This window comes from Rosa chinensis, chromosome 4 (assembly GCF_002994745.2).
Source record: "Rosa chinensis cultivar Old Blush chromosome 4, RchiOBHm-V2, whole genome shotgun sequence".
NCBI classification, from domain to species: Eukaryota; Viridiplantae; Streptophyta; class Magnoliopsida; order Rosales; family Rosaceae; genus Rosa; species Rosa chinensis.
The window spans coordinates 46697257-46715766 of NC_037091.1; the positions used below are offsets into that span (position 1 = coordinate 46697257).

Here is an 18510-nt window from a genome sequence, read left to right on the forward strand (position 1 = left end):
AAAGCCATTACTATAGATTCAAGCTCACAACTATTTAGTTTGGTTCATCCGAGGCCGCTAACTAGACTAGTCACGCAAGAGTCAGGGCGAAAATAACAGGATCTACTGATTGAGCAGAGAAGCAGTTACACGGATCTGAGTACTTCTGCGTGCAACTGTTGCCCATACAATCGAATCCTAATTAATACTTGTTAACATACAAAGTATGAAGCATGAGGATACGTCACACCATACTTTCTGCAAACATATATATGATAAGTTGCTAGGGCAAACTAATTAGTTGGAGTTCTTATATCTGTAAGTTGAAGGGTTGAACCAAGGACACTTCAATAATATTTAACCACCAGCGCTAAAAATGTACATTCACATCCATGGTACGTAGTGTGATCTTATATCTGTGTCTGGGATCATTATAAGTTACAACTCATGAAGAAATGCCTCCTTAATTTGTTGCTTGAGACCCTATGGAGAAATGCCTGCATTCCTTTTGCTGATGACAACGATTGAATCTAACATAAAACTCTTAACATCCACACACTGAATGTGGTAAAGCGAGAATATAAAGTATGCGTCTAGCTCACTGGGGCACTCCGCAACACCATGCAATAGTATGAACATCTAACATGAATCATTGGGTGAAGCATTTTGGACCTTTGGTGTTGAATTTCAACTGGGCACTCATCGAAATCAAACTATCATGGTTACCGCATTAAATTTCACCTCAACAAGATTTAAACCTTTGGTTGCAAAGTAAAAAATGGAGCAATAAATCTCATGCCACCCCAGTCAGTCAGTACATCATTCCACTAACGTGGGAAAGAACAGGGAAAGTTGAGGAAAGACAGTTCTGCAGTAGTCAACTTGTCAAGTTTTTATATTACTTTAGCAGTGACCAGGGTATGACCCTATCAGAGGCAAGTCTGCAGTACTATAATACAGATTAAGTATTGGAATTGAAGTCAGGTTGACTTTGTAATTGCAGTGTATATAACTTTCTTGGTCTTCAAGAACTTGCTTCAACTTAATTGCAGTGTATTGAACTTGTCTTCTAGGACTTTCTGGGCATTTCCCAATTCTCTCTTCCCTTCAAATATTCCCAATTCAGAACCACCTTCTCTCCTTCCATGGCCACCACCCCAATCCAAGAAAGGTGCAGGCTTTGCTGGAATGGTGGGAGCCAATGACCTGTTGATTGTTGGGCCGGGAGTACTTGGGCGATTAGTTGCAGAGAAATGGCGGCAGGTATTGTACTTATCTTTGTCTACATTTTGATTAGTGTTAGTGACAAAGTAGTTCAATTTTGTAGTGGTTAAGCAATCGAGTTTTGACAGGAGCATCCGGGTTGTGAAATATACGGGTAAACAGTGACCGTTGATCACCATGAGGAGTTGATCAAGGTGGGTATTAATCCATGTTTAAAGGGAATCAAAATGGACCATAAGTTTCCTAATGTCATTTTCCGTGCTCCCACCATCTAGAACCTCCGATTATCCCGATGATGTTCGGTGAGTCTGTGAATTGTTTTTCGAGTTAATTGAATTGAAATGTATCCTTGGAGCTGATGGTTTGTAATGGTTGTTTGTTAGTTAATCATCTGGACTGTGTATGGTAGGTTAACTTGTGATGGTGATAATGGTTGTTTGTGGATTTTTGAATAAGTAGAGTGGCTGCATTGAACTGGAATGGTGAAGGTTCTTTCTTGTTTACATCAAGCTCTGCACCGTATGATTGCAATGACAACAGTCCATGTGATGAGGTAGACACATATTTTTGCAGGTACCAACTCGTTTTTTTCTCTTTATAATGACTTAGAGAGCCTTCCTTGTGCACACGTCCTTTGGGTTTTATCTTTTAAATTAATGTCGCCAAGTTGCTCTAGTGATATGGAGAATGGTTATCTGCCTTTGGTTAAGAATTGTTTTGTTTATCATAGTGTCCACATTCTTTCTTTGCAGGACACTCCAGTAGTGCCAAAAGGAAGGAGCCCCAGGACGTCGACGTCCTTAATGCATAAAAAGTAGTGCTGGAGTTTGGTGGTGTTGTTCTTAGATTGGCAGGGCTTTACATATCCTTTATAGAAGATGAATTTTGAAAGAATATTTATACATTACTGGAATATTACTTGTTCTATTTGAACGTGACCTTAACTATGTCTACAAAGCAGATAGAGGTGCCCATGTTTATTGGTTATTGAAGGGGACTGTAGAAGCAAATCCAGATCACGTTCTGAATCCCATACATTATGAGGTGATAATATCATCCTGTTGTACTTTTGCTTCTGATAGATTATTCAATCTAGTTTTACTAAAATGTATTATTTTCTCTCATGTTTTATAATACATTTCTAGTATATATTTTCTCTCATGTTTTATAATACATTTCTAGATTATTGGCTTGAATATTAATCTGTTCAGTTTGGCTTTTCTTTTTTCTTAATATTTGGAATAACTTTTCTGTTTGATCTAGATGGCTTTATATCTCGACATTGTCAGTTATATATTTATTGTTTCAGTGTCTCTGTATCTGTATTATTAATGTGGCTGATTAAAAACTTACATCCTTTTGGACAGGATGCAGCTTCCCTATCTGTTGCAATCTTAAGGAAGCGATTACGTAACCGGATTCTCTTGGGTTGTGACAATCATCCATTATTCCATTGTCCAGGTTCTAGTCTTTACATTATTCGATGCCCTTCAAAACTGTTGGTCGTTTTGACTTAAGCATACTGTGAACATGATAAGCATATGCTTGTGTGCCTGTGTGTACATGTAGAGGGATATGATTTTAGAACTCTTCAGAAGATTTCTTTTGTGTTTGTTCTGCATTTTGGTTGTGTGCCCGTATGTATATGTATAGCCCTGATATTGACACTGTGATTCTTATTTACACTCATCCATTTGATAACCTAAAGTATCTGTGGCCTTTTCAATGTCTTTGCAGGAAAGAAGTGATGGACTTGGTTAATAAAAGTGGGAAATTTACCAAAATGTTTGAGAGCTTTACAGGTAAGCTTCTTAGTAGTATTCCATATAGATATTTGAAGGAGATTCAATTCTTTCCAGCTTATTAAGCAATCTTAGTTTGAGAAGGACAGAAGAGAAAAGATATGGAAGAAAAGAAAGCATTTTTAGACTTTCGCTTAACATGGACAGAGAACAAATTTAAATAAGGTCATCAAATGGAGATAAAATAAAAGTGGGTTAGAAGACAAACCAAGGGTCCAAAGTGTCTCTTCTTTCCATTTCCCTCTATAAAGGAGGAACTTTCGAACTCCATTTCACTTATCTTCCCTCAATTTTTGTCTACCCACCCACACTGTTTGTTTATATATGCGAAACTTAGCTTTATAATCAGTGCCAATACTTTTTCTCAAGACTACAAAAGTTTGAAGTTCTTTAGTACTTAATTTTTCTGAGTTCCAACTATGCAATAGTTTGAAACTCATACATGGTGATGTTGTTTATGCAGGAACTACTGATCCATTGGGTAAGCGATTAAACAACTCAACAACTTGTGCAGAAATAGGGTGGGAACCAAAATACCCCAGTTTCTCTCAATTCCTTGAGAGTCTCTGAACAGATGGTAACCTCTATCTGCATTGTGCGGGAAGTATTGGTTAAGATATCCCAAGGAATATTGGTGATGGAGATGAGCATGTAAAGTTTGTTTGCATATTTTGGAGATACTTGCTGCAATGGTCTGGACTTCTGTAGAGAACTGACAATTCTGAACCTCTTCAACCAGCCTCCACGGAAACTGAGTGGCTGGTTTGAACATTTAACTTCATGTATCTTTGTACTGGCAGCTTACATATCTTTGGTCTCAAATTCTCTCTCCCCCATGAGTGATTCTTTCCTTTTTCTCTTTCTGTGTTTACTTTGCTGTCACATAAGATGTATCCCACCTGCTTTATGCAGAAATTATGTTCCACGTTCTAAAATGATTAATAGTGGATTCTGAGTTGACGGAGATTTTGGGAATCTTTATAAAATAACCATTATTCAATGCAAGTTGCAGTTCAGTGTAGACATGATCCTTTCTTGAAGGTGGTGATATAAAGATTTCTCGTACTTGTATCATTTAAGTTTGAACGAACGCTCTTTTCCTTTGGTTTTAGAGAAATTTGCTAGCCAACTTATCTCTCCAACATTCTCGCACAGTAGGACGTGCTTGTTCTTTTCAATATGCAGGGAAATTTATACTCAAATTCCATCAAAGTGATCACTGCCAAAGACTCATCACCACCACTAAAGAAAATTTTGAACACGATTTTAGTTGATGCATGACATGTTATCTAGGGTTTAACTCTTTTTGGTGACTTTTCTGTCTATAGAGAACCAATTTGTTTACAAAATCATCCTTGGATTCAGGTCTGGTTTTTCCAATCAATACCTTTGATACAAAATTACCCTATCTAAATTTGTTGATTTCTCCTAACAGGTAAGACGAATTCTTAAATATTGGATCCGAAGTAGAGCTAAGGAATGATGTCAAAGAAGTAGTCTAGGTAGATATATATTATACGTAGTCTGGTAGATGTACTCTATACATTTGATACAGAATCCATGGTTCCGAGAAATATGTGGTTCTTCATCAGGATCAACTCCATAAAGTTGTTTATTCTATCAAATTACCAAACCTGCAAAACATTTGTTTTTTGCCAATTGAATTTAGTCTACACTCTACAGTGAGCTAGATGCTTTGATTGGCCACCCTTGCAAACAAGTCCACAACTTCATTTTCAATCAAAGAAAAAAAGAAAGATTTTCTGCTGTATATCTTTAAAGAGACAGTTCACATTATTATTATTATTATTAATTTTTTTTTTAACTTCATACAGAACTTTGTTATAATATGCATCAAATGACACCTGCAGAATGATTGGAATTTAGTTATATGGACTTGTATGACATCATCAACACTCGATAAAACTTCAGTTACTAGCATCAATTCGTCCAAAATGAATCAGAAAGGAAATCTATTGCTGATAAACACTAATGTCCTACATATTCTGAATGCTTAGGCAATTTCTACTACGAAAGAGTTTTGTTCAAATTTGAATAGCGTTTTTAGGTCTTTAAGAAACAACCCGAAACAAGCCCGGCCTAAAGACAGATGATAAACTGTACAGGTATAACGACCCTACTTATCCCATTTGTAGGCTTTGGATGAGCAAGGTTATGATATTAAGCAACATATATATGTATCAACCTGTTGGCTGACAAGTTCATACCTATTATGAGAACACAGAATCGTTGATTCAGAATCTCATGGTTGATATAGATAATTGAAACAATATTGGACTGTCCAACATATGAATGCTTCAAGATTTGGTGAGATCGATCACAGAAAATCAATCCAATGATTGTCAATATTCAGGCTAGAATGACTATTACATACCCCTTCACTGCCATTGTATAGACAAGAGGATGTGGGGGTACCACGATGGTACATAGGTATAGACCACTCATTATACATTCAATACTCACTTAATAAAAACGAGCCTATAAGCTATGGTAGCAAATAGGCAAAATAAAAACTATACTCATTGAGATTAGTGTTCATTCTTATGCAAAAAGAAGTAATGACTCACAAGTATTAATGTGGCAATTATGTTTAACAATTGACATGGTGTAGAAAATTGCATATTTCATGCAGTGCATACATGAGTAAATTGGCAAGGTGAAATATGTATGTGAATGTTTTAATTCTTGTAGGCTAATAATGGTGGTAGCATGTTGAATGATCACACTACAAGTATAATGCCATCAGAAATCGGCTAAAAACCGATCAGAAACAAAATCACGACTGATGTCATTGTGGGTGATGAGAAAGATACAAAAAATCCAGACATCGGTTTTTAGCCGATGTTCAGTATCAGTATAGACATCGGTTACCCATTATAAATCGATGTAAATGCATTTAAATTATAACAAACTTGTATGTTTAACTATTGTTAAACCCTCATTTTATTGCCTTTAATGCTTAAAGAAATATAGATCCTACAGCACATCCATACATTTTAACATCGTTATTCATTTAAGAAATGATGACTGATACTGTTTCGCACAATGGTTCCCATGAAATTTTCTTGTTGTTCATGATTTTGACCTGTAACTTGCCTCATATCCCATGATTTTAGAATCAGTATACATAGTTTAATATTGTATGAACCGATATATTTACTTACATTAACATTAGATTCTCGAGAAAAAACGATGTCAATTATCTATAGTACATCAGTTCGGGTAAAATAATGATGTCCAGTACCTAGTATTATTATCGAATCATGAAAAAAAACGATGTCCGTGGATTTTCGTAACATCGGTTTTCTTGTCTTCATCTATGACAATACTTATACTGGACATCGATCTCTATCTAAAACGCGATGTCCACTAGTTTGTGGCACATTGATTCCAACATATATAGTAATTCAATGTCCTGTTTTTTTTTTTTTTTTTTTTTTTTTAAATTTTTTTTTTTAAAGGGTTTGGAACCCAGCTAAGCTGGGAGGCTCAGCCCCACGCTTGGTTCCGTTTAATGGGACATTGATTTTCATTTTGGAGCTGATGTATTTCTCTTAGTAGACATTAGTTTTTATGGTTATAAATGATTTAAACTTTATATATAGACATCATGTTCTTTGGAGAGGATGATGTCCACAAAATATGTAGCTGCTACTAGAAAATGCAATTCACAGTTGATGAAAAATTTAAATATTGGGGTATTCTTTTAATTTCATGAAGACTAGTTTGGTCTTTGTTTGCTACTCCACGTTATTCACAAGATGGGAAGCTTCCCATCTTGTTTGGTCAGAGAGGATGATGTCCACAAAATATGTAGTAGTTGACAAGAAATTTAAATAGTGGGGTATTCTTTTAATTTCATGAAGACTAGTTTGGTCTTTGTTTGCTAGTCCACATTATTCACAAGATGGGAAGCTTCCACCAAGCATCTGACAAGCATAGAAAGAGCTTGTGGTTTGTGCATGACAGATTGACAGTGAGAGCGACAGAGAGAAAAGTGTTAAAGAGGAAAATTCTCTTAGGTGAAATATTGTGTTTTTTGGTATTCTATGAGTCCAGGTGAACAAGGGTTTTGAGATTTAACTCAAGTATCTTGTACTAGTTTTTCTTTAATCATCCATTTAAGTTTGAATGAACGCTCTTTTTCTTTGATTTTATTATTTACCACTTGCTAATAGCCCTTTTCTTTTTCCCAGTAAAAAGAATTTTTAGTTCAACATTCTTACATATGAAGGAGCAGAGATTGTTTTTATTACAAGAAATGTTGATTTACGATCTTTAGGTCTTCTTATGTTGTAAAAACAGGGAAAGTTGAGGAAAGACAATTTTCTCACTTTCTGTAGCAGTCAAGTTTTTATACGACTTTAGCCGGGACCAGTGTGGACTTTTATCAGAGGCAAGTCAGTACTCCAATAAAAATTAAGTATTTGAATTAAAGTCAAGTTGACTTTGTAATTGCAGTGTATATAACTAGCAATTCTGAATTTTGGATCTCATACTTGCACAAAGCTTGAAGCTTTTGCAATTTGACTTCATAGTTCATATTCAACTTCAAGCTTGTGTTGGTGACATACTAATGGGGAAGATATGCTGTTCGGGAGGCAATGACGAAGGTCTTCTTAACCTCGCTACTGTGCTCGTGGTGATTGTTGTAGCTCTTGTGGTTGTGACTTTGTTTTCCCCCCAACCGCGACGTGGAGTTGTTGCTATATGTCGCTGCTATTGATCCAGGCATTTTTCTGAGCTAACTGCTAATTTGAATTTGATGCTCTATTGTTTCATACTTTTAGTATGGTTTGAATTTGATGTAAATCATGTAATAAGTATGTTACAAGGTCTCGGAGTTGTGATGAATTTTTCTTGTGTAATAAGAGACATACTTTAGTAATAAGAAATTATTTTCATGTGCATTCTTGAAGAAATTACAGACGGCCTTCGGTCCAGGTCCTCGCGATCGCAGACCTCTTCAAATCTAATTGCAGAGGCAATCCAAAGCCACCAAATTTGCCTCCAAGGCCGGCCTCCAATTTCTGGTCGGCTGTATAGCTCGCTGCTGGTGTTTTGGGTTTGGGTTGGGACCAATTGGGCTTGTTCATGAGCTAACTGCTAGTTTGATTTTTCTGTATTTAGCTAATTGGGTTTGGGTTTGTTCATGAACTAGCTGAATTTTACGACAGCAGTGAAAGTTTTATTTTCTCTATTTAGCTTCAATACCATATATTCAGGATGAATGACCAATCATGATTTGATTTGCAGTTTAGCAATTGTCTTTTTCTCTGTTTTTGTAGCTTCTTTCCTAGTTTGGTTGCTTGGTAGAGATTGGACTGATTTTGAATCTCAGGGTTTCCTTTTTCTCTTCCTGCGCGCCCTTTCAGGTTTGCAATGTTTCCGACTTTGGTTGCTTGGAAGAGATTGGATTGGTTTGCAATTTGGGTAAGCTAGTTATGCTACTTTCTGATTTAGGATTGTATGTTTTACTTTAGATTTCTTTATGTGAAGAATGAAGACGAATTTAAAATCTGGGCAAGCTTTGGTTTGCAATCTGGGTAAACTCTGGTATTTAAAATCTTTTATGCTATAGTTGATTGATTGTTGCTCAGTAAGTGGTGTGGTGGATAATGCTATATGTTGGAGATAGTATTGATATTTCAGTATGTAATTGGAAATGAGTAGATGTAATTTTAGTCAAGTTTCATGATTTTGCATTTTTAAGTAGAATTAATTTTGATTTCTGTTGCATGCTCTCTTCGGAACTTGGAATGAGGCAACTCTGTTTAGGGTTTAGGATCAAATGTGCATTCCTACTGTTCCATACACATGTTAGGCTATCTGCTAATATCTCTGTGTGCGTTTGTCTGTATTCAATTTGTAGTTCAATGATGTAGTGAAGATTATTCTAAGTGGTGCTTTACTAACTTGTTCATGCTAGATTTTACGGAGTTAAATATATTTTGTTTGACTTGCTTATTTTGGTTGCATTATTACTTTGAATGAGGGACTGGAAAAGCTTATCATATGAGTCAGTAGTGCATGTGCCTTTTGCTATTCAAATTTGTGTTGTTAGGAAAATCAATTGGAGTTCTTGGAACTGGAATACCAATAGGAGCTGCTGCAGTTGGTATTTGAAATGCCATAACAGTAAAAATTCATTTTTTTTCTCTGTTTTTATACCTTCCTTCCTAGTTTGGTTGATTGGAAGAGATTGGACTGATTTTGAATCTTCCTAGTTTGTACCTTCACATTCGTTCACCATGCTCAAATTCCATTGACAAACATAATTTTCCTGTCACCAAGTTTAGTATTTGGTTCAGTATGGCTTGGTTTATGTGATTCTTCAATACTGTTAGACCCAAAAGAAGATATGAAACAAAAAAGAAGAAGTAGAAACTACTTGTGGACATGAGAGTGAGTCTAGAATATTCAAGGATTTTCATTACTGAATGCTAAAAAAGAGACTCAATTTTGATTCCTGTTACATAACAAATACTAAAAAGTTCTTCCTATGGTATGCAGTTTCGGCATAATGAAGTTCAACATGAAGATGACATCCCTTACAAGTATGGATTCTTCCATCTATTATTTTCCTTGGAGGCCATGTATTTTGCAATGCTACTCATCAGTTGGAACCTCAATAACTCAGCTAAGAAGTAAGGAGCCAATTACCATATTTTATACATTCAGATCTCCTTGTTTGATAACTTTCACTTCATTCCGATCATTGTACATACAATTCCAAAACAATCATGTGGAGCATTGATGTTGGCTGGGCTAGTACATGGGTAAAGATTGTCAATGAGTTGATTTGAGAAATTCGTGGCCTGGGTAAACTTGTTTTTGGCCATCATAACTATATGGTGACCAATTAGTTGATTTGAGAAGTATAGGTGTGTCTGTTGTAATTCAAGTGGATATTGCAATTCTGCAAGTAAATGTTGAGAAATTATGTTTGTAAAAGCTCTACTGAGCTCCCATTCATAGATAGAAATGAGCTTAGTATGACTGATAGTCTGATAGATTTGATTACATGATGCAGATTGCAGAAATAGATTTGAGTACATAGTTACTGGCAGAGTATATTTCATAGATATTGTGTTTCATCAGTTCATAAGAATAATGAGATTTAGCAAGACTTGAGGTATTCAAAAGAGTAAGATCCTCAAAATAACTTTCTATTTAATTAAACTTGAACTACATATTACCAAACAATCAAGGCAATATAATTTTTCATGTCCAAATTGGTCATCCCACAAACAAAAAGCACAAGCCAATTTGAGTTTACCAAACACTTTGCCACTACTTTTGCCATTGACAGCACTTATAAGAAGCCAGTTTACCAAACACTCAGCTGCTTTGCTTTTCAACCACTTATTCTCAGAAATAAGCAGAAGCCAGCTTTTCTGAAAAATACAGCCATACCAAACGTAGCCTAAAGATGGTCTCATCCAGGCTCTTTGTCAAAACATCAAAAGAATTCAAGTTGAGGGTGACTCACTTCTTATCATCAACTGTATTAACCGAGCTTGTGCCACGCCTTGGAGAATCAGATCTTTGATCTCTGACATAATCTGGCTTGCTACGAAATTTGAGGTCATTTCCTTCTCCCATATCTTCCTCGAGGCCAATTTCATTGCAGATGCCATCACTTCGATGGGTCATAATCTTTCTAATCCCAAGATTTGGTTCGGTTCCATTCCAGATGCGGCCTCGTCTACCCTGCTTCTAGATTCTGTTAACCTTGGTTGTCCAAGGGGTTTCTTGTTGCAATTCCTTTTCTCCTCAAAAAAAAAAAAAAAAAAAAAAACTAAGAGAACCAATCGTATGTTGAGAGTATGAGTTTATAAGAATTTGGGCCACTCCTGGGCTCCACGTCACCCAATATAAACATATGTATCGCTTGAAAATTCGCTACATGTGCGGGCGCGTGTTGAGAGTATAAATCCCACATGGGAAAAATGTAACATTGTAGTTTATAAGGGTTTGGGTCACTCCATCCATTGCTGGCCAATTAATTTTGGATGTGAACTCCAGATTAGAGATAACATCTATTGAGGAAACCCCTTCCATGGTAATATTAGTAAATCTTAAATCTAAAATGGTTGATCCTGCGGGAACCAAGAGGTTTGCCCCTCAAGTTTGAACTTTCTTGGTCTTCAAAAACTTGCTTCAACTAATATTTGTATTCAACTTTTCTTAGTTGATGGGCTAAACTTGGCTTTCAAAAGCATGACAAACTTTTCTGGCTTAGTTGACGGGCTAAACCTGGCGTCAAGCATGACATGATGAACAGAATCTTCGTGCCTTGCAGATCAAGTCCAAATCTTCTATTTGATTCTAATCTTGGAGGAAAAGTCTACTGGCTAGCTACGTTTAGTTCCTTGTAAATCTGTTTGTAAATCTTTATGTTTAATACTTACCTTATAGCTTGTATATGATGTTCCTGGTCTTCTCTACATGATAATGACACCTTACATTGCTTCCAGACCAATATATTAAGAACCAACTAATCCCCTCAATGAAGTTTATTCATTCCCCTCAAAAAAAGAAAAAAGAAAAAAAAAAAGAACCAACTAATCCACATGCTTAATGAAGTTCACACTTGAACACCAGATCCCAGAGACGGTGGACTATTCGAATTGAATATGCCAATCCATGAACTCTCTTTTGGTACTGATGAGGATAAAAAGTCCAGAAAACCAACTATGACTACAGTAGGAAAGAACACGTACAATTTAACTGGTACCATACCAGGGGCATAAGCAGCCATAATTTCTAAAACTTAAATATGAGAGCCATAATCTCTAAAACTTGCTTCTATACACATGGCCAGGGTAGATCCTATACCAGCAAGAGAATCAGAACGCTACCCACAAAATACATGGACCATGCTACAACTTCGAAATACATCCCTTGGAAGCTTGCAAGAATTCAGAATACAACAAAAGGGATGCCTATTACAAACCTTAGAAAGAATTAAGTAAACTAATCCATTTGAATAAAACTCCAATTCAAGAAGAGTCCCCAAAGCTCAGGATCCAAACCAATTTTATCCCACTATTTGCTATAAATCATTTGAACCAGGGCCCATTAGAATCTGTAATTACAGCCCCAGCACAGATAGTACCATTACAACTGGCTGTCTTTGTTAGTAATCAATCTTTGAAGATAAGACAAAGATTGAATTAAGGAGAAGTCACACCCCATAGAGTTCCATATTTTGAAACAAGTAGCACATGCACCTCCTGAAAAAGTTATCAAGGGACTCGATGTGAAGTTTGCAGTGAGGGCAATTGGATCAGTTGTGACATCAGTAGGAATCTTGCTATGAATGACTACCCAAAGTATGAGAACTGCCTGAAGAAAAGCCATTTCCAAGTATCAACACCAGCAAATAAGGAAAAGTAAGATAGAACAAAACCAATCACTGAACTCTCTTTCTTTTGGTACATGCAGATGAGGGCTAAAATCCCGGAAACCCAACTGACCATACTAATTAGACAGAATAAAAATTTAACTCCCCCAGCTGTATGGTCAGTTTGGTTTCTAGAACTTGAATACGAGCAGCCCACGAGAATGAGTGCATACAATCATAGTAGAATCTAGATCCTATACCCGCAAGAGAATCAGCTAGAAAATTCTGGTCACCAAAAACATGGATGAGGCTAAGTACAACTTCTGAGGATTGAGCCAAGATAGAGTTACATGGCTCAATATTCACATATAGTTTTGCAAGCAAATTTAGTCATACAATTTATTCCGAAAATTAGTTAACATACAAGCATGCAGCATCTGTCACACATTACTCGCTACAAATACATGATTAATTGGCAGGTAAAACTAACATTTGGAGGAATTAATAGATACATTTTCGCACTACAATATAGTCTAAATGTAGAAACCAATATATCAGCGGATTTCATATCATCATCACCAACAGCATCGTCACCGCCATGGCATTTTGTTACTGAATCCACAACTCAAATGAAACAGTCCACTTCAAGTTCCTATAATATGACACAATAATACAATGAGATCAATCAGTTAATAAGCAGACCAACACCTAAAAAAATGACTTACTACATAACAATGATGAGTGACAGGAAATTAGCTTAATCAGAATTACTAGAACTTGGACCAGGCCTGAATGATGCTTTTTGAATTTACCAATTTACTTTAGATTAAAAGCTCATACTACTTAGTTTGGTTCATCAGAGGCCACTAACTAGACTAGTCACGCAAGAGTCACGGTGAAAATAACAGGATCTACTGATTGAGCAAAGAAGCAGATACATGGATCTATACACATGGATCTGAGTACTTATTCTGCAAGCAACTGTTGCGCATACAATCTAATCCTAATACTTGATAACATACAAAGTATGAAGCATGAGGATACGTCACATGATACTTTCTGAAAATATATGGGATAAGTTGCTAAGGCAAACTAATTAGTTATAGTTCTTATATCTGTAGGTTGAAGTGTTGAACCAAGGACACTTCAATAGTTAACCACACAGCACTAAAAATGTACATTCACAATTTCACATCCATGGTAGTGTGATCTTATATCTGCATCTGGGATCATTATAAGTTACTACTCATGAAGAAATGCCTCCTTTATTGCTTGAGAGCTTATGGAGAAATGCCCGCATTATTTTTGCTAATGACAACGATTGACTCTAACATATATAGAAACCTTAGAACTGAACAATGGACCAGCATCATTCTCATCATCCTGCTCACTTTGTGTTTCTTCTTATGCTTAAATTATAAATTTCCGTATCCTTGTTCCTTAGTTCAACTCATCCTCTCCTTTAAAGCTAGCCAAGTACATTTTCAGATTCTGAAATCTTTTGAACCTTAACATCCATACACTGAATGAGGTGAAGCGAGAATATATAGTATGCGTCTCACTGCTGGGGCACTAATCAACACCATGCAATAGTAGTAATATCTTGCATGAATCATTGGATGAAGCATTTTGGTGTTGCATTTCAACTGGGACACTCATCAACATAATACCATCATGGTTACAGCATTAAATTTCACCTTAATGCAAGATTTAAACATTTGGTCGGAAAGTAAAAAATGGTGGATTAACATTCTCAAAAAAAAAAAAAAAAAATGACGCATTAAAACCGAAAATCGAGAAGATTTCTCATGCCATCCCAGTCAGTCAGTACCTCATTCACTAAGAGCAAGTCCACCGGTCTCTACTTGACTGGGCACCAGCTCAGAATTGATGATGTGTTGCCCAGTTGAAGGAATTTTCATCTTCCACCAGCCCAACTCTGACCAGCCAAAGTTTGGCTTTGCTTGACCAAGGACAAAAAAAAGGGCAAGGGCTTGACTAATTTTTTGAAATTTCTTGCCCAGCTGCCAGCAAGGCCCAGCAGGCCACATGGGTGACGTCAACGGCGAATTAAAGAGAGAGATGCGGATAAGGCTTGCGTGCAGGCGACGCAGGGCCGGTCCTGAGATTCTAACGGCCTGAGGCGAAGAATTAAAATGTGGCCTCCTATTGTGTGTGTGGGTGTCAATATATATATATATATATATATATATATATATTGTGCCAAATAACAGTATAAAATCATGTATTTTGAATAAAAGTAAATATGAAATCAATAACAATACATCTTGCATAAAATTCCGAATTACAAAATTAGTTAAATATAAATTTTGTTTTTGATGGCTGGAACCCAGTGGGAGGCTAGGCCATCACGCCTTTAAATTTACAAAGCATCACTAAAACCTTGCTCTTCTCGCATTTTTAGCTGCGAAAGTACAAATAATGTTGTCATAATCAAGTTTATCTCCCATATTTTTTTCAATAGATAGCATAGATAAACCGTTTAATCTTTCTTGTGACATGGTTGACCGAAGATAAGATTTGATCAATTTCAACTTTGAGAAACTTCTTTCTGCAGAAGCAACTGTGACCGGTATAGTCAACAAAATTCTATAAGCAATCCAGGCATTTGGATAACAACTCTCCATCTCTTTTAAATAATTCAACACTTCAATTGCCCTTTTTGCCTCCTCTGGTAAAGTGTCTTTTAGATGTTTCAATTCTAAATATAGTTCTTCCCCATTAATGTCAGAGATCCCGCCATGTGTCAAAGAAGTTTTAAGATTAGCACAATACTTCTTCAAGCTATCATTATCTGAACACTTCAACTTCTCTACATTGAATAAGAACCCAAAAAGTTCTTCATATTTCTGAAACTGTTCAAACCGAGTTCTAAGTGAAGAAAGAGCTTGATCAACTATATATGTGAAGTAATTAACTCGGAATGATTCTTCAGCTGATTGTGTCACTTCTTCACTAGCACTCTCATCAAATTGTCTCTTTCTCCGAATGACTCGCTTTTCACGAAATACAGCTTCAATCTCCATTTCATTCGCAATCTTCTTAGCGTCAATCATGGCCTCATCAAACCCAATTTCTCTAAAATTCTCAAGAGAAGAAATAAGTTTCTTTAGTTCTATGATGGCAAAATCAATATGCATGTCTTCAGTTTGAAGAATTTTGCTAACAGTATTGATAGCAAATAATAACTTGTACCAAATAACCATGCCAAGCAAGAATTCAAAGTTCTCCATTTCAAATATTGCTAACGACTCGGCTTCACTCTTTGTCTTCGGATCTTCACTAACTTTTGCCAAATGAATTAAAGCATCTCTTATTTTACGAGCTTGAAATCTTATGGGTTTAACACTTTCAACATGACTCTCCCAACGTGTTTGTGACAACGGCTTAACTGTAAGACCATCCACGAAATCTTTGAAAACTTGCCATCGCTTTGCAGATGATGAAAACAATGAATATATCCTTTGAATCACTCCAAAAAAAGACATAGCTTTGGGACAACAATTTGCCATATCACAAAGTGCAAGATTGAGACTATGACAACCACATGGAGTGTAGAATGCCTTAGGATTTACTTCAAGTAGCCTTTTTTGAACACCTTTGTGTTTTCCTTTCATATTAGCTCCATTGTCATATCCTTGTCCTCTTATATCATCAATATCAAGTTGAAGAGTGCTCAATGCATTTATAATCTCAGTAAAAAGGCCAAGACCTGATGTATCATCTACTTTCAAGAATTCTAGCCAGAACTCTTCTACCACTATAGGCTTTGAAGAAACATCCACACACCGTACTATAAGAGACATTTGCTCTTCATGACTTACATCGGGAGTGCAATCCACAATAATGGAAAAGTATTTTGCTTCTTTGATACTTGTAACAATTGATTGTTTTATCTCACTTGCTAACATTTGTATCATTTCATTTTGAATTCTGTGACTGAGTTAATGGTAGTGTGTCTCATGACTTTGAATGCGTCGAACATGCTCTTGCATTGTTAGATCAAATTCAGCAAGCATCTCAATCATTTGCAAAAAAATTCCATTATTCTCCACATAAAGCTTCTCACTATCTCCACGAAATGCCAAATTATTTTTTGCAAGTCTTTTGACAACAGCAATTATCCTGAGTAATACTTGTCTCCAATGCTCTTTCTCTTTCGTAATCTGTTCTTGCCAGCTTTTATCAATTGTCTGATTCTTTTGTAGTCTCTTTTTCAATTCAATCCATCTACTCATACAATAAGCATGCACATTACTTGTTTCATGACCCTTAAGCCTGCGACCAAGGTTCTTCCAATCTTTGTATCCTACACCAGCTATGTTGCCCAAATTAATTTTCTGCTCATCCTTCTTAAACAACTTGCAACAAAAGCAAAATATTCTATCTAGAGACTCTGAATACACTAGCCAATTTCGGTCTTGCTTCTCGCCATTTGGTAAATATCGAAAGAAATGTTCTGAAGAAAAATGTCTGCCTCTACTATCTTTGGGAAAATTGTAATCATGGTCTCTTTGAGGACCTCTTTCAACCAAAAAGTCTCTGATATTGTAGTCAATCTTATCCCAATTACCTGGGTCATCAACATTCAAAGGAAAGTTAATTTGCTCATTGAAATCTGCATTTGGGACATCTTGATCCATACTATCATTACCTTCCTCATCCATGAGTTGATCTTCATTCTCAGTGTCAATCATATGCTCTCTTTCTTCTTCACCATGATTCTCATGAGCATTCATGGGTTCATCATGTTGTTCATTATTATGCTCATCTTCCTGATCATTCACCACATTTTGAACTGACGTTTCTGCTTTTTTGTTTCCCCCAAAATACTTATCAAGTAATCCAGCTAGAGATTGAGTTAATGCTTCTTGTCGTTCCTTTTCTTTTCTCTTCTGAGCTCCAGACTTGTGTTTTCTAATGGGAAGCATCTTAACAATAAATAATCGATCTTGTTTGATGTGGGAAATTTTCTATGCATACACAATCAATATATAGGGTTTAATTTGGGTTAGTTTTCCATAAGGAGAAGGAAAAGAATAGTTATTCATATAGAAGAAGGAAAGGAAAAGTTTATATGGAAAAGGAAAGGAAAAATAAAAAATAAAAAATGAGGCTGGGCCACGGGTCCAAGCTTAAGGGATTGAATGAAAAAAAAAAAAAACCTGAAAGGGAAGCTGCTGCCTGCTGGGCCCCACACTGCCACTTAATTCCCTTAATTGATTGAAAAAAATTCAAGAGAGAAGTGGAGCAGCACATGACTCGAACCTTGGTGGCCAAGGATAGAGCCTTACTTCCCTTTCGCTGGAGCAACACGCAGCCACATGCTTATGGCAACAAACTGTAATATATATATTATCTTTAACTTATATACAGAAATTCCAAACTCCAGAGGCCCCCGGGAGCCGGTGGCCTGAGGCGGCTGCCTCAGGAGGCAGCCTTGAGGCGACGCACGAATGAGGGAGCGCCGCAAAAATGGGTACTGCGTGGACTGACTCGTTTGTCGCGTAGCGCCAGCAGTGGGACAGAAGATAGGATGCGTGGAAGGTAGCCGGTGGGGGAGCAGAAATTTGAAATCAACGGTCCTTTAATCTGGGCCGTTGTTTTCAATTAATGTTCAGATCCAACGGTGGTGCAATTAAATGTATATATAGGGTTGTAACGGTAAGAGAAAAAATAAAATAATGAATAGTCTTGACTGGTCAAGAAAAAAAACAGGTGGAAACCCATGTCTAATGGCAGTGAACAGTAACTTGACTGGTCGAATTCTTGACTTTTCGACCTTGACATTTCTTGACTACGGGTGAACTTGCTCTAATGAACCTCATCACCCTACAAAAAGCACTCATTGTATGTAAGCCCCTTCAACTATTGAGAATTATTTTGTAACTGTGCTTTATCTTCTTTTTAGTTAGATTTGATAGAATCCCACTAAAAGTGGATCACGGCTTTAAGGCCTCAGTCCTCAGATGTAGGAGCAATTCAATTGAATGCTGCACTTGTATATATGCTGTATAGAACCTTTTTGTAAACTACACTCCCATTTTCTGTTTTGTTTGTTAAACTTCCCAAATTGCCCCTATGCTCTTCTTATATTTTCCTTGTGACCCATTG

At 36.5% G+C, this 18510-nt stretch overlaps 1 protein-coding gene, 1 long non-coding RNA gene and 2 pseudogenes across 2 annotated transcripts; 2 read left to right on the plus strand and 2 right to left on the minus strand.

Annotated features, from left to right (window-relative positions):
• The first annotated feature begins 355 nt into the window (after positions 1-355).
• Positions 356-4200, plus strand: LOC112196677 (annotated as a pseudogene).
• A 4197-nt stretch (positions 4201-8397) lies between these two features.
• LOC121052558 lies at positions 8398-10022 on the plus strand. Its single transcript, XR_005809461.1, has 2 exons — positions 8398-8459; positions 9540-10022. It is a non-coding gene; the product is annotated as an uncharacterized LOC121052558 (long non-coding RNA).
• A 4703-nt stretch (positions 10023-14725) lies between these two features.
• On the minus strand, positions 14726-15791 carry LOC112196338 (annotated as a pseudogene).
• A 549-nt stretch (positions 15792-16340) lies between these two features.
• LOC112199423 lies at positions 16341-17327 on the minus strand. The gene has a single exon (XM_024340445.1). The coding sequence runs from the start codon at positions 17325-17327 to the stop codon at positions 16341-16343; it is 987 nt and encodes a 328-aa protein (XP_024196213.1).
• Positions 17328-18510: the final 1183 nt, after the last annotated feature.

What these genes read in the sequence shown, in the direction of transcription:
- LOC112199423 (XM_024340445.1), bottom strand. Translation starts at nt 17,327, where the DNA reads ATGCTTCCCATTAGAAAACACAAGTCTGGAGCTCAGAAGAGAAAAGAA.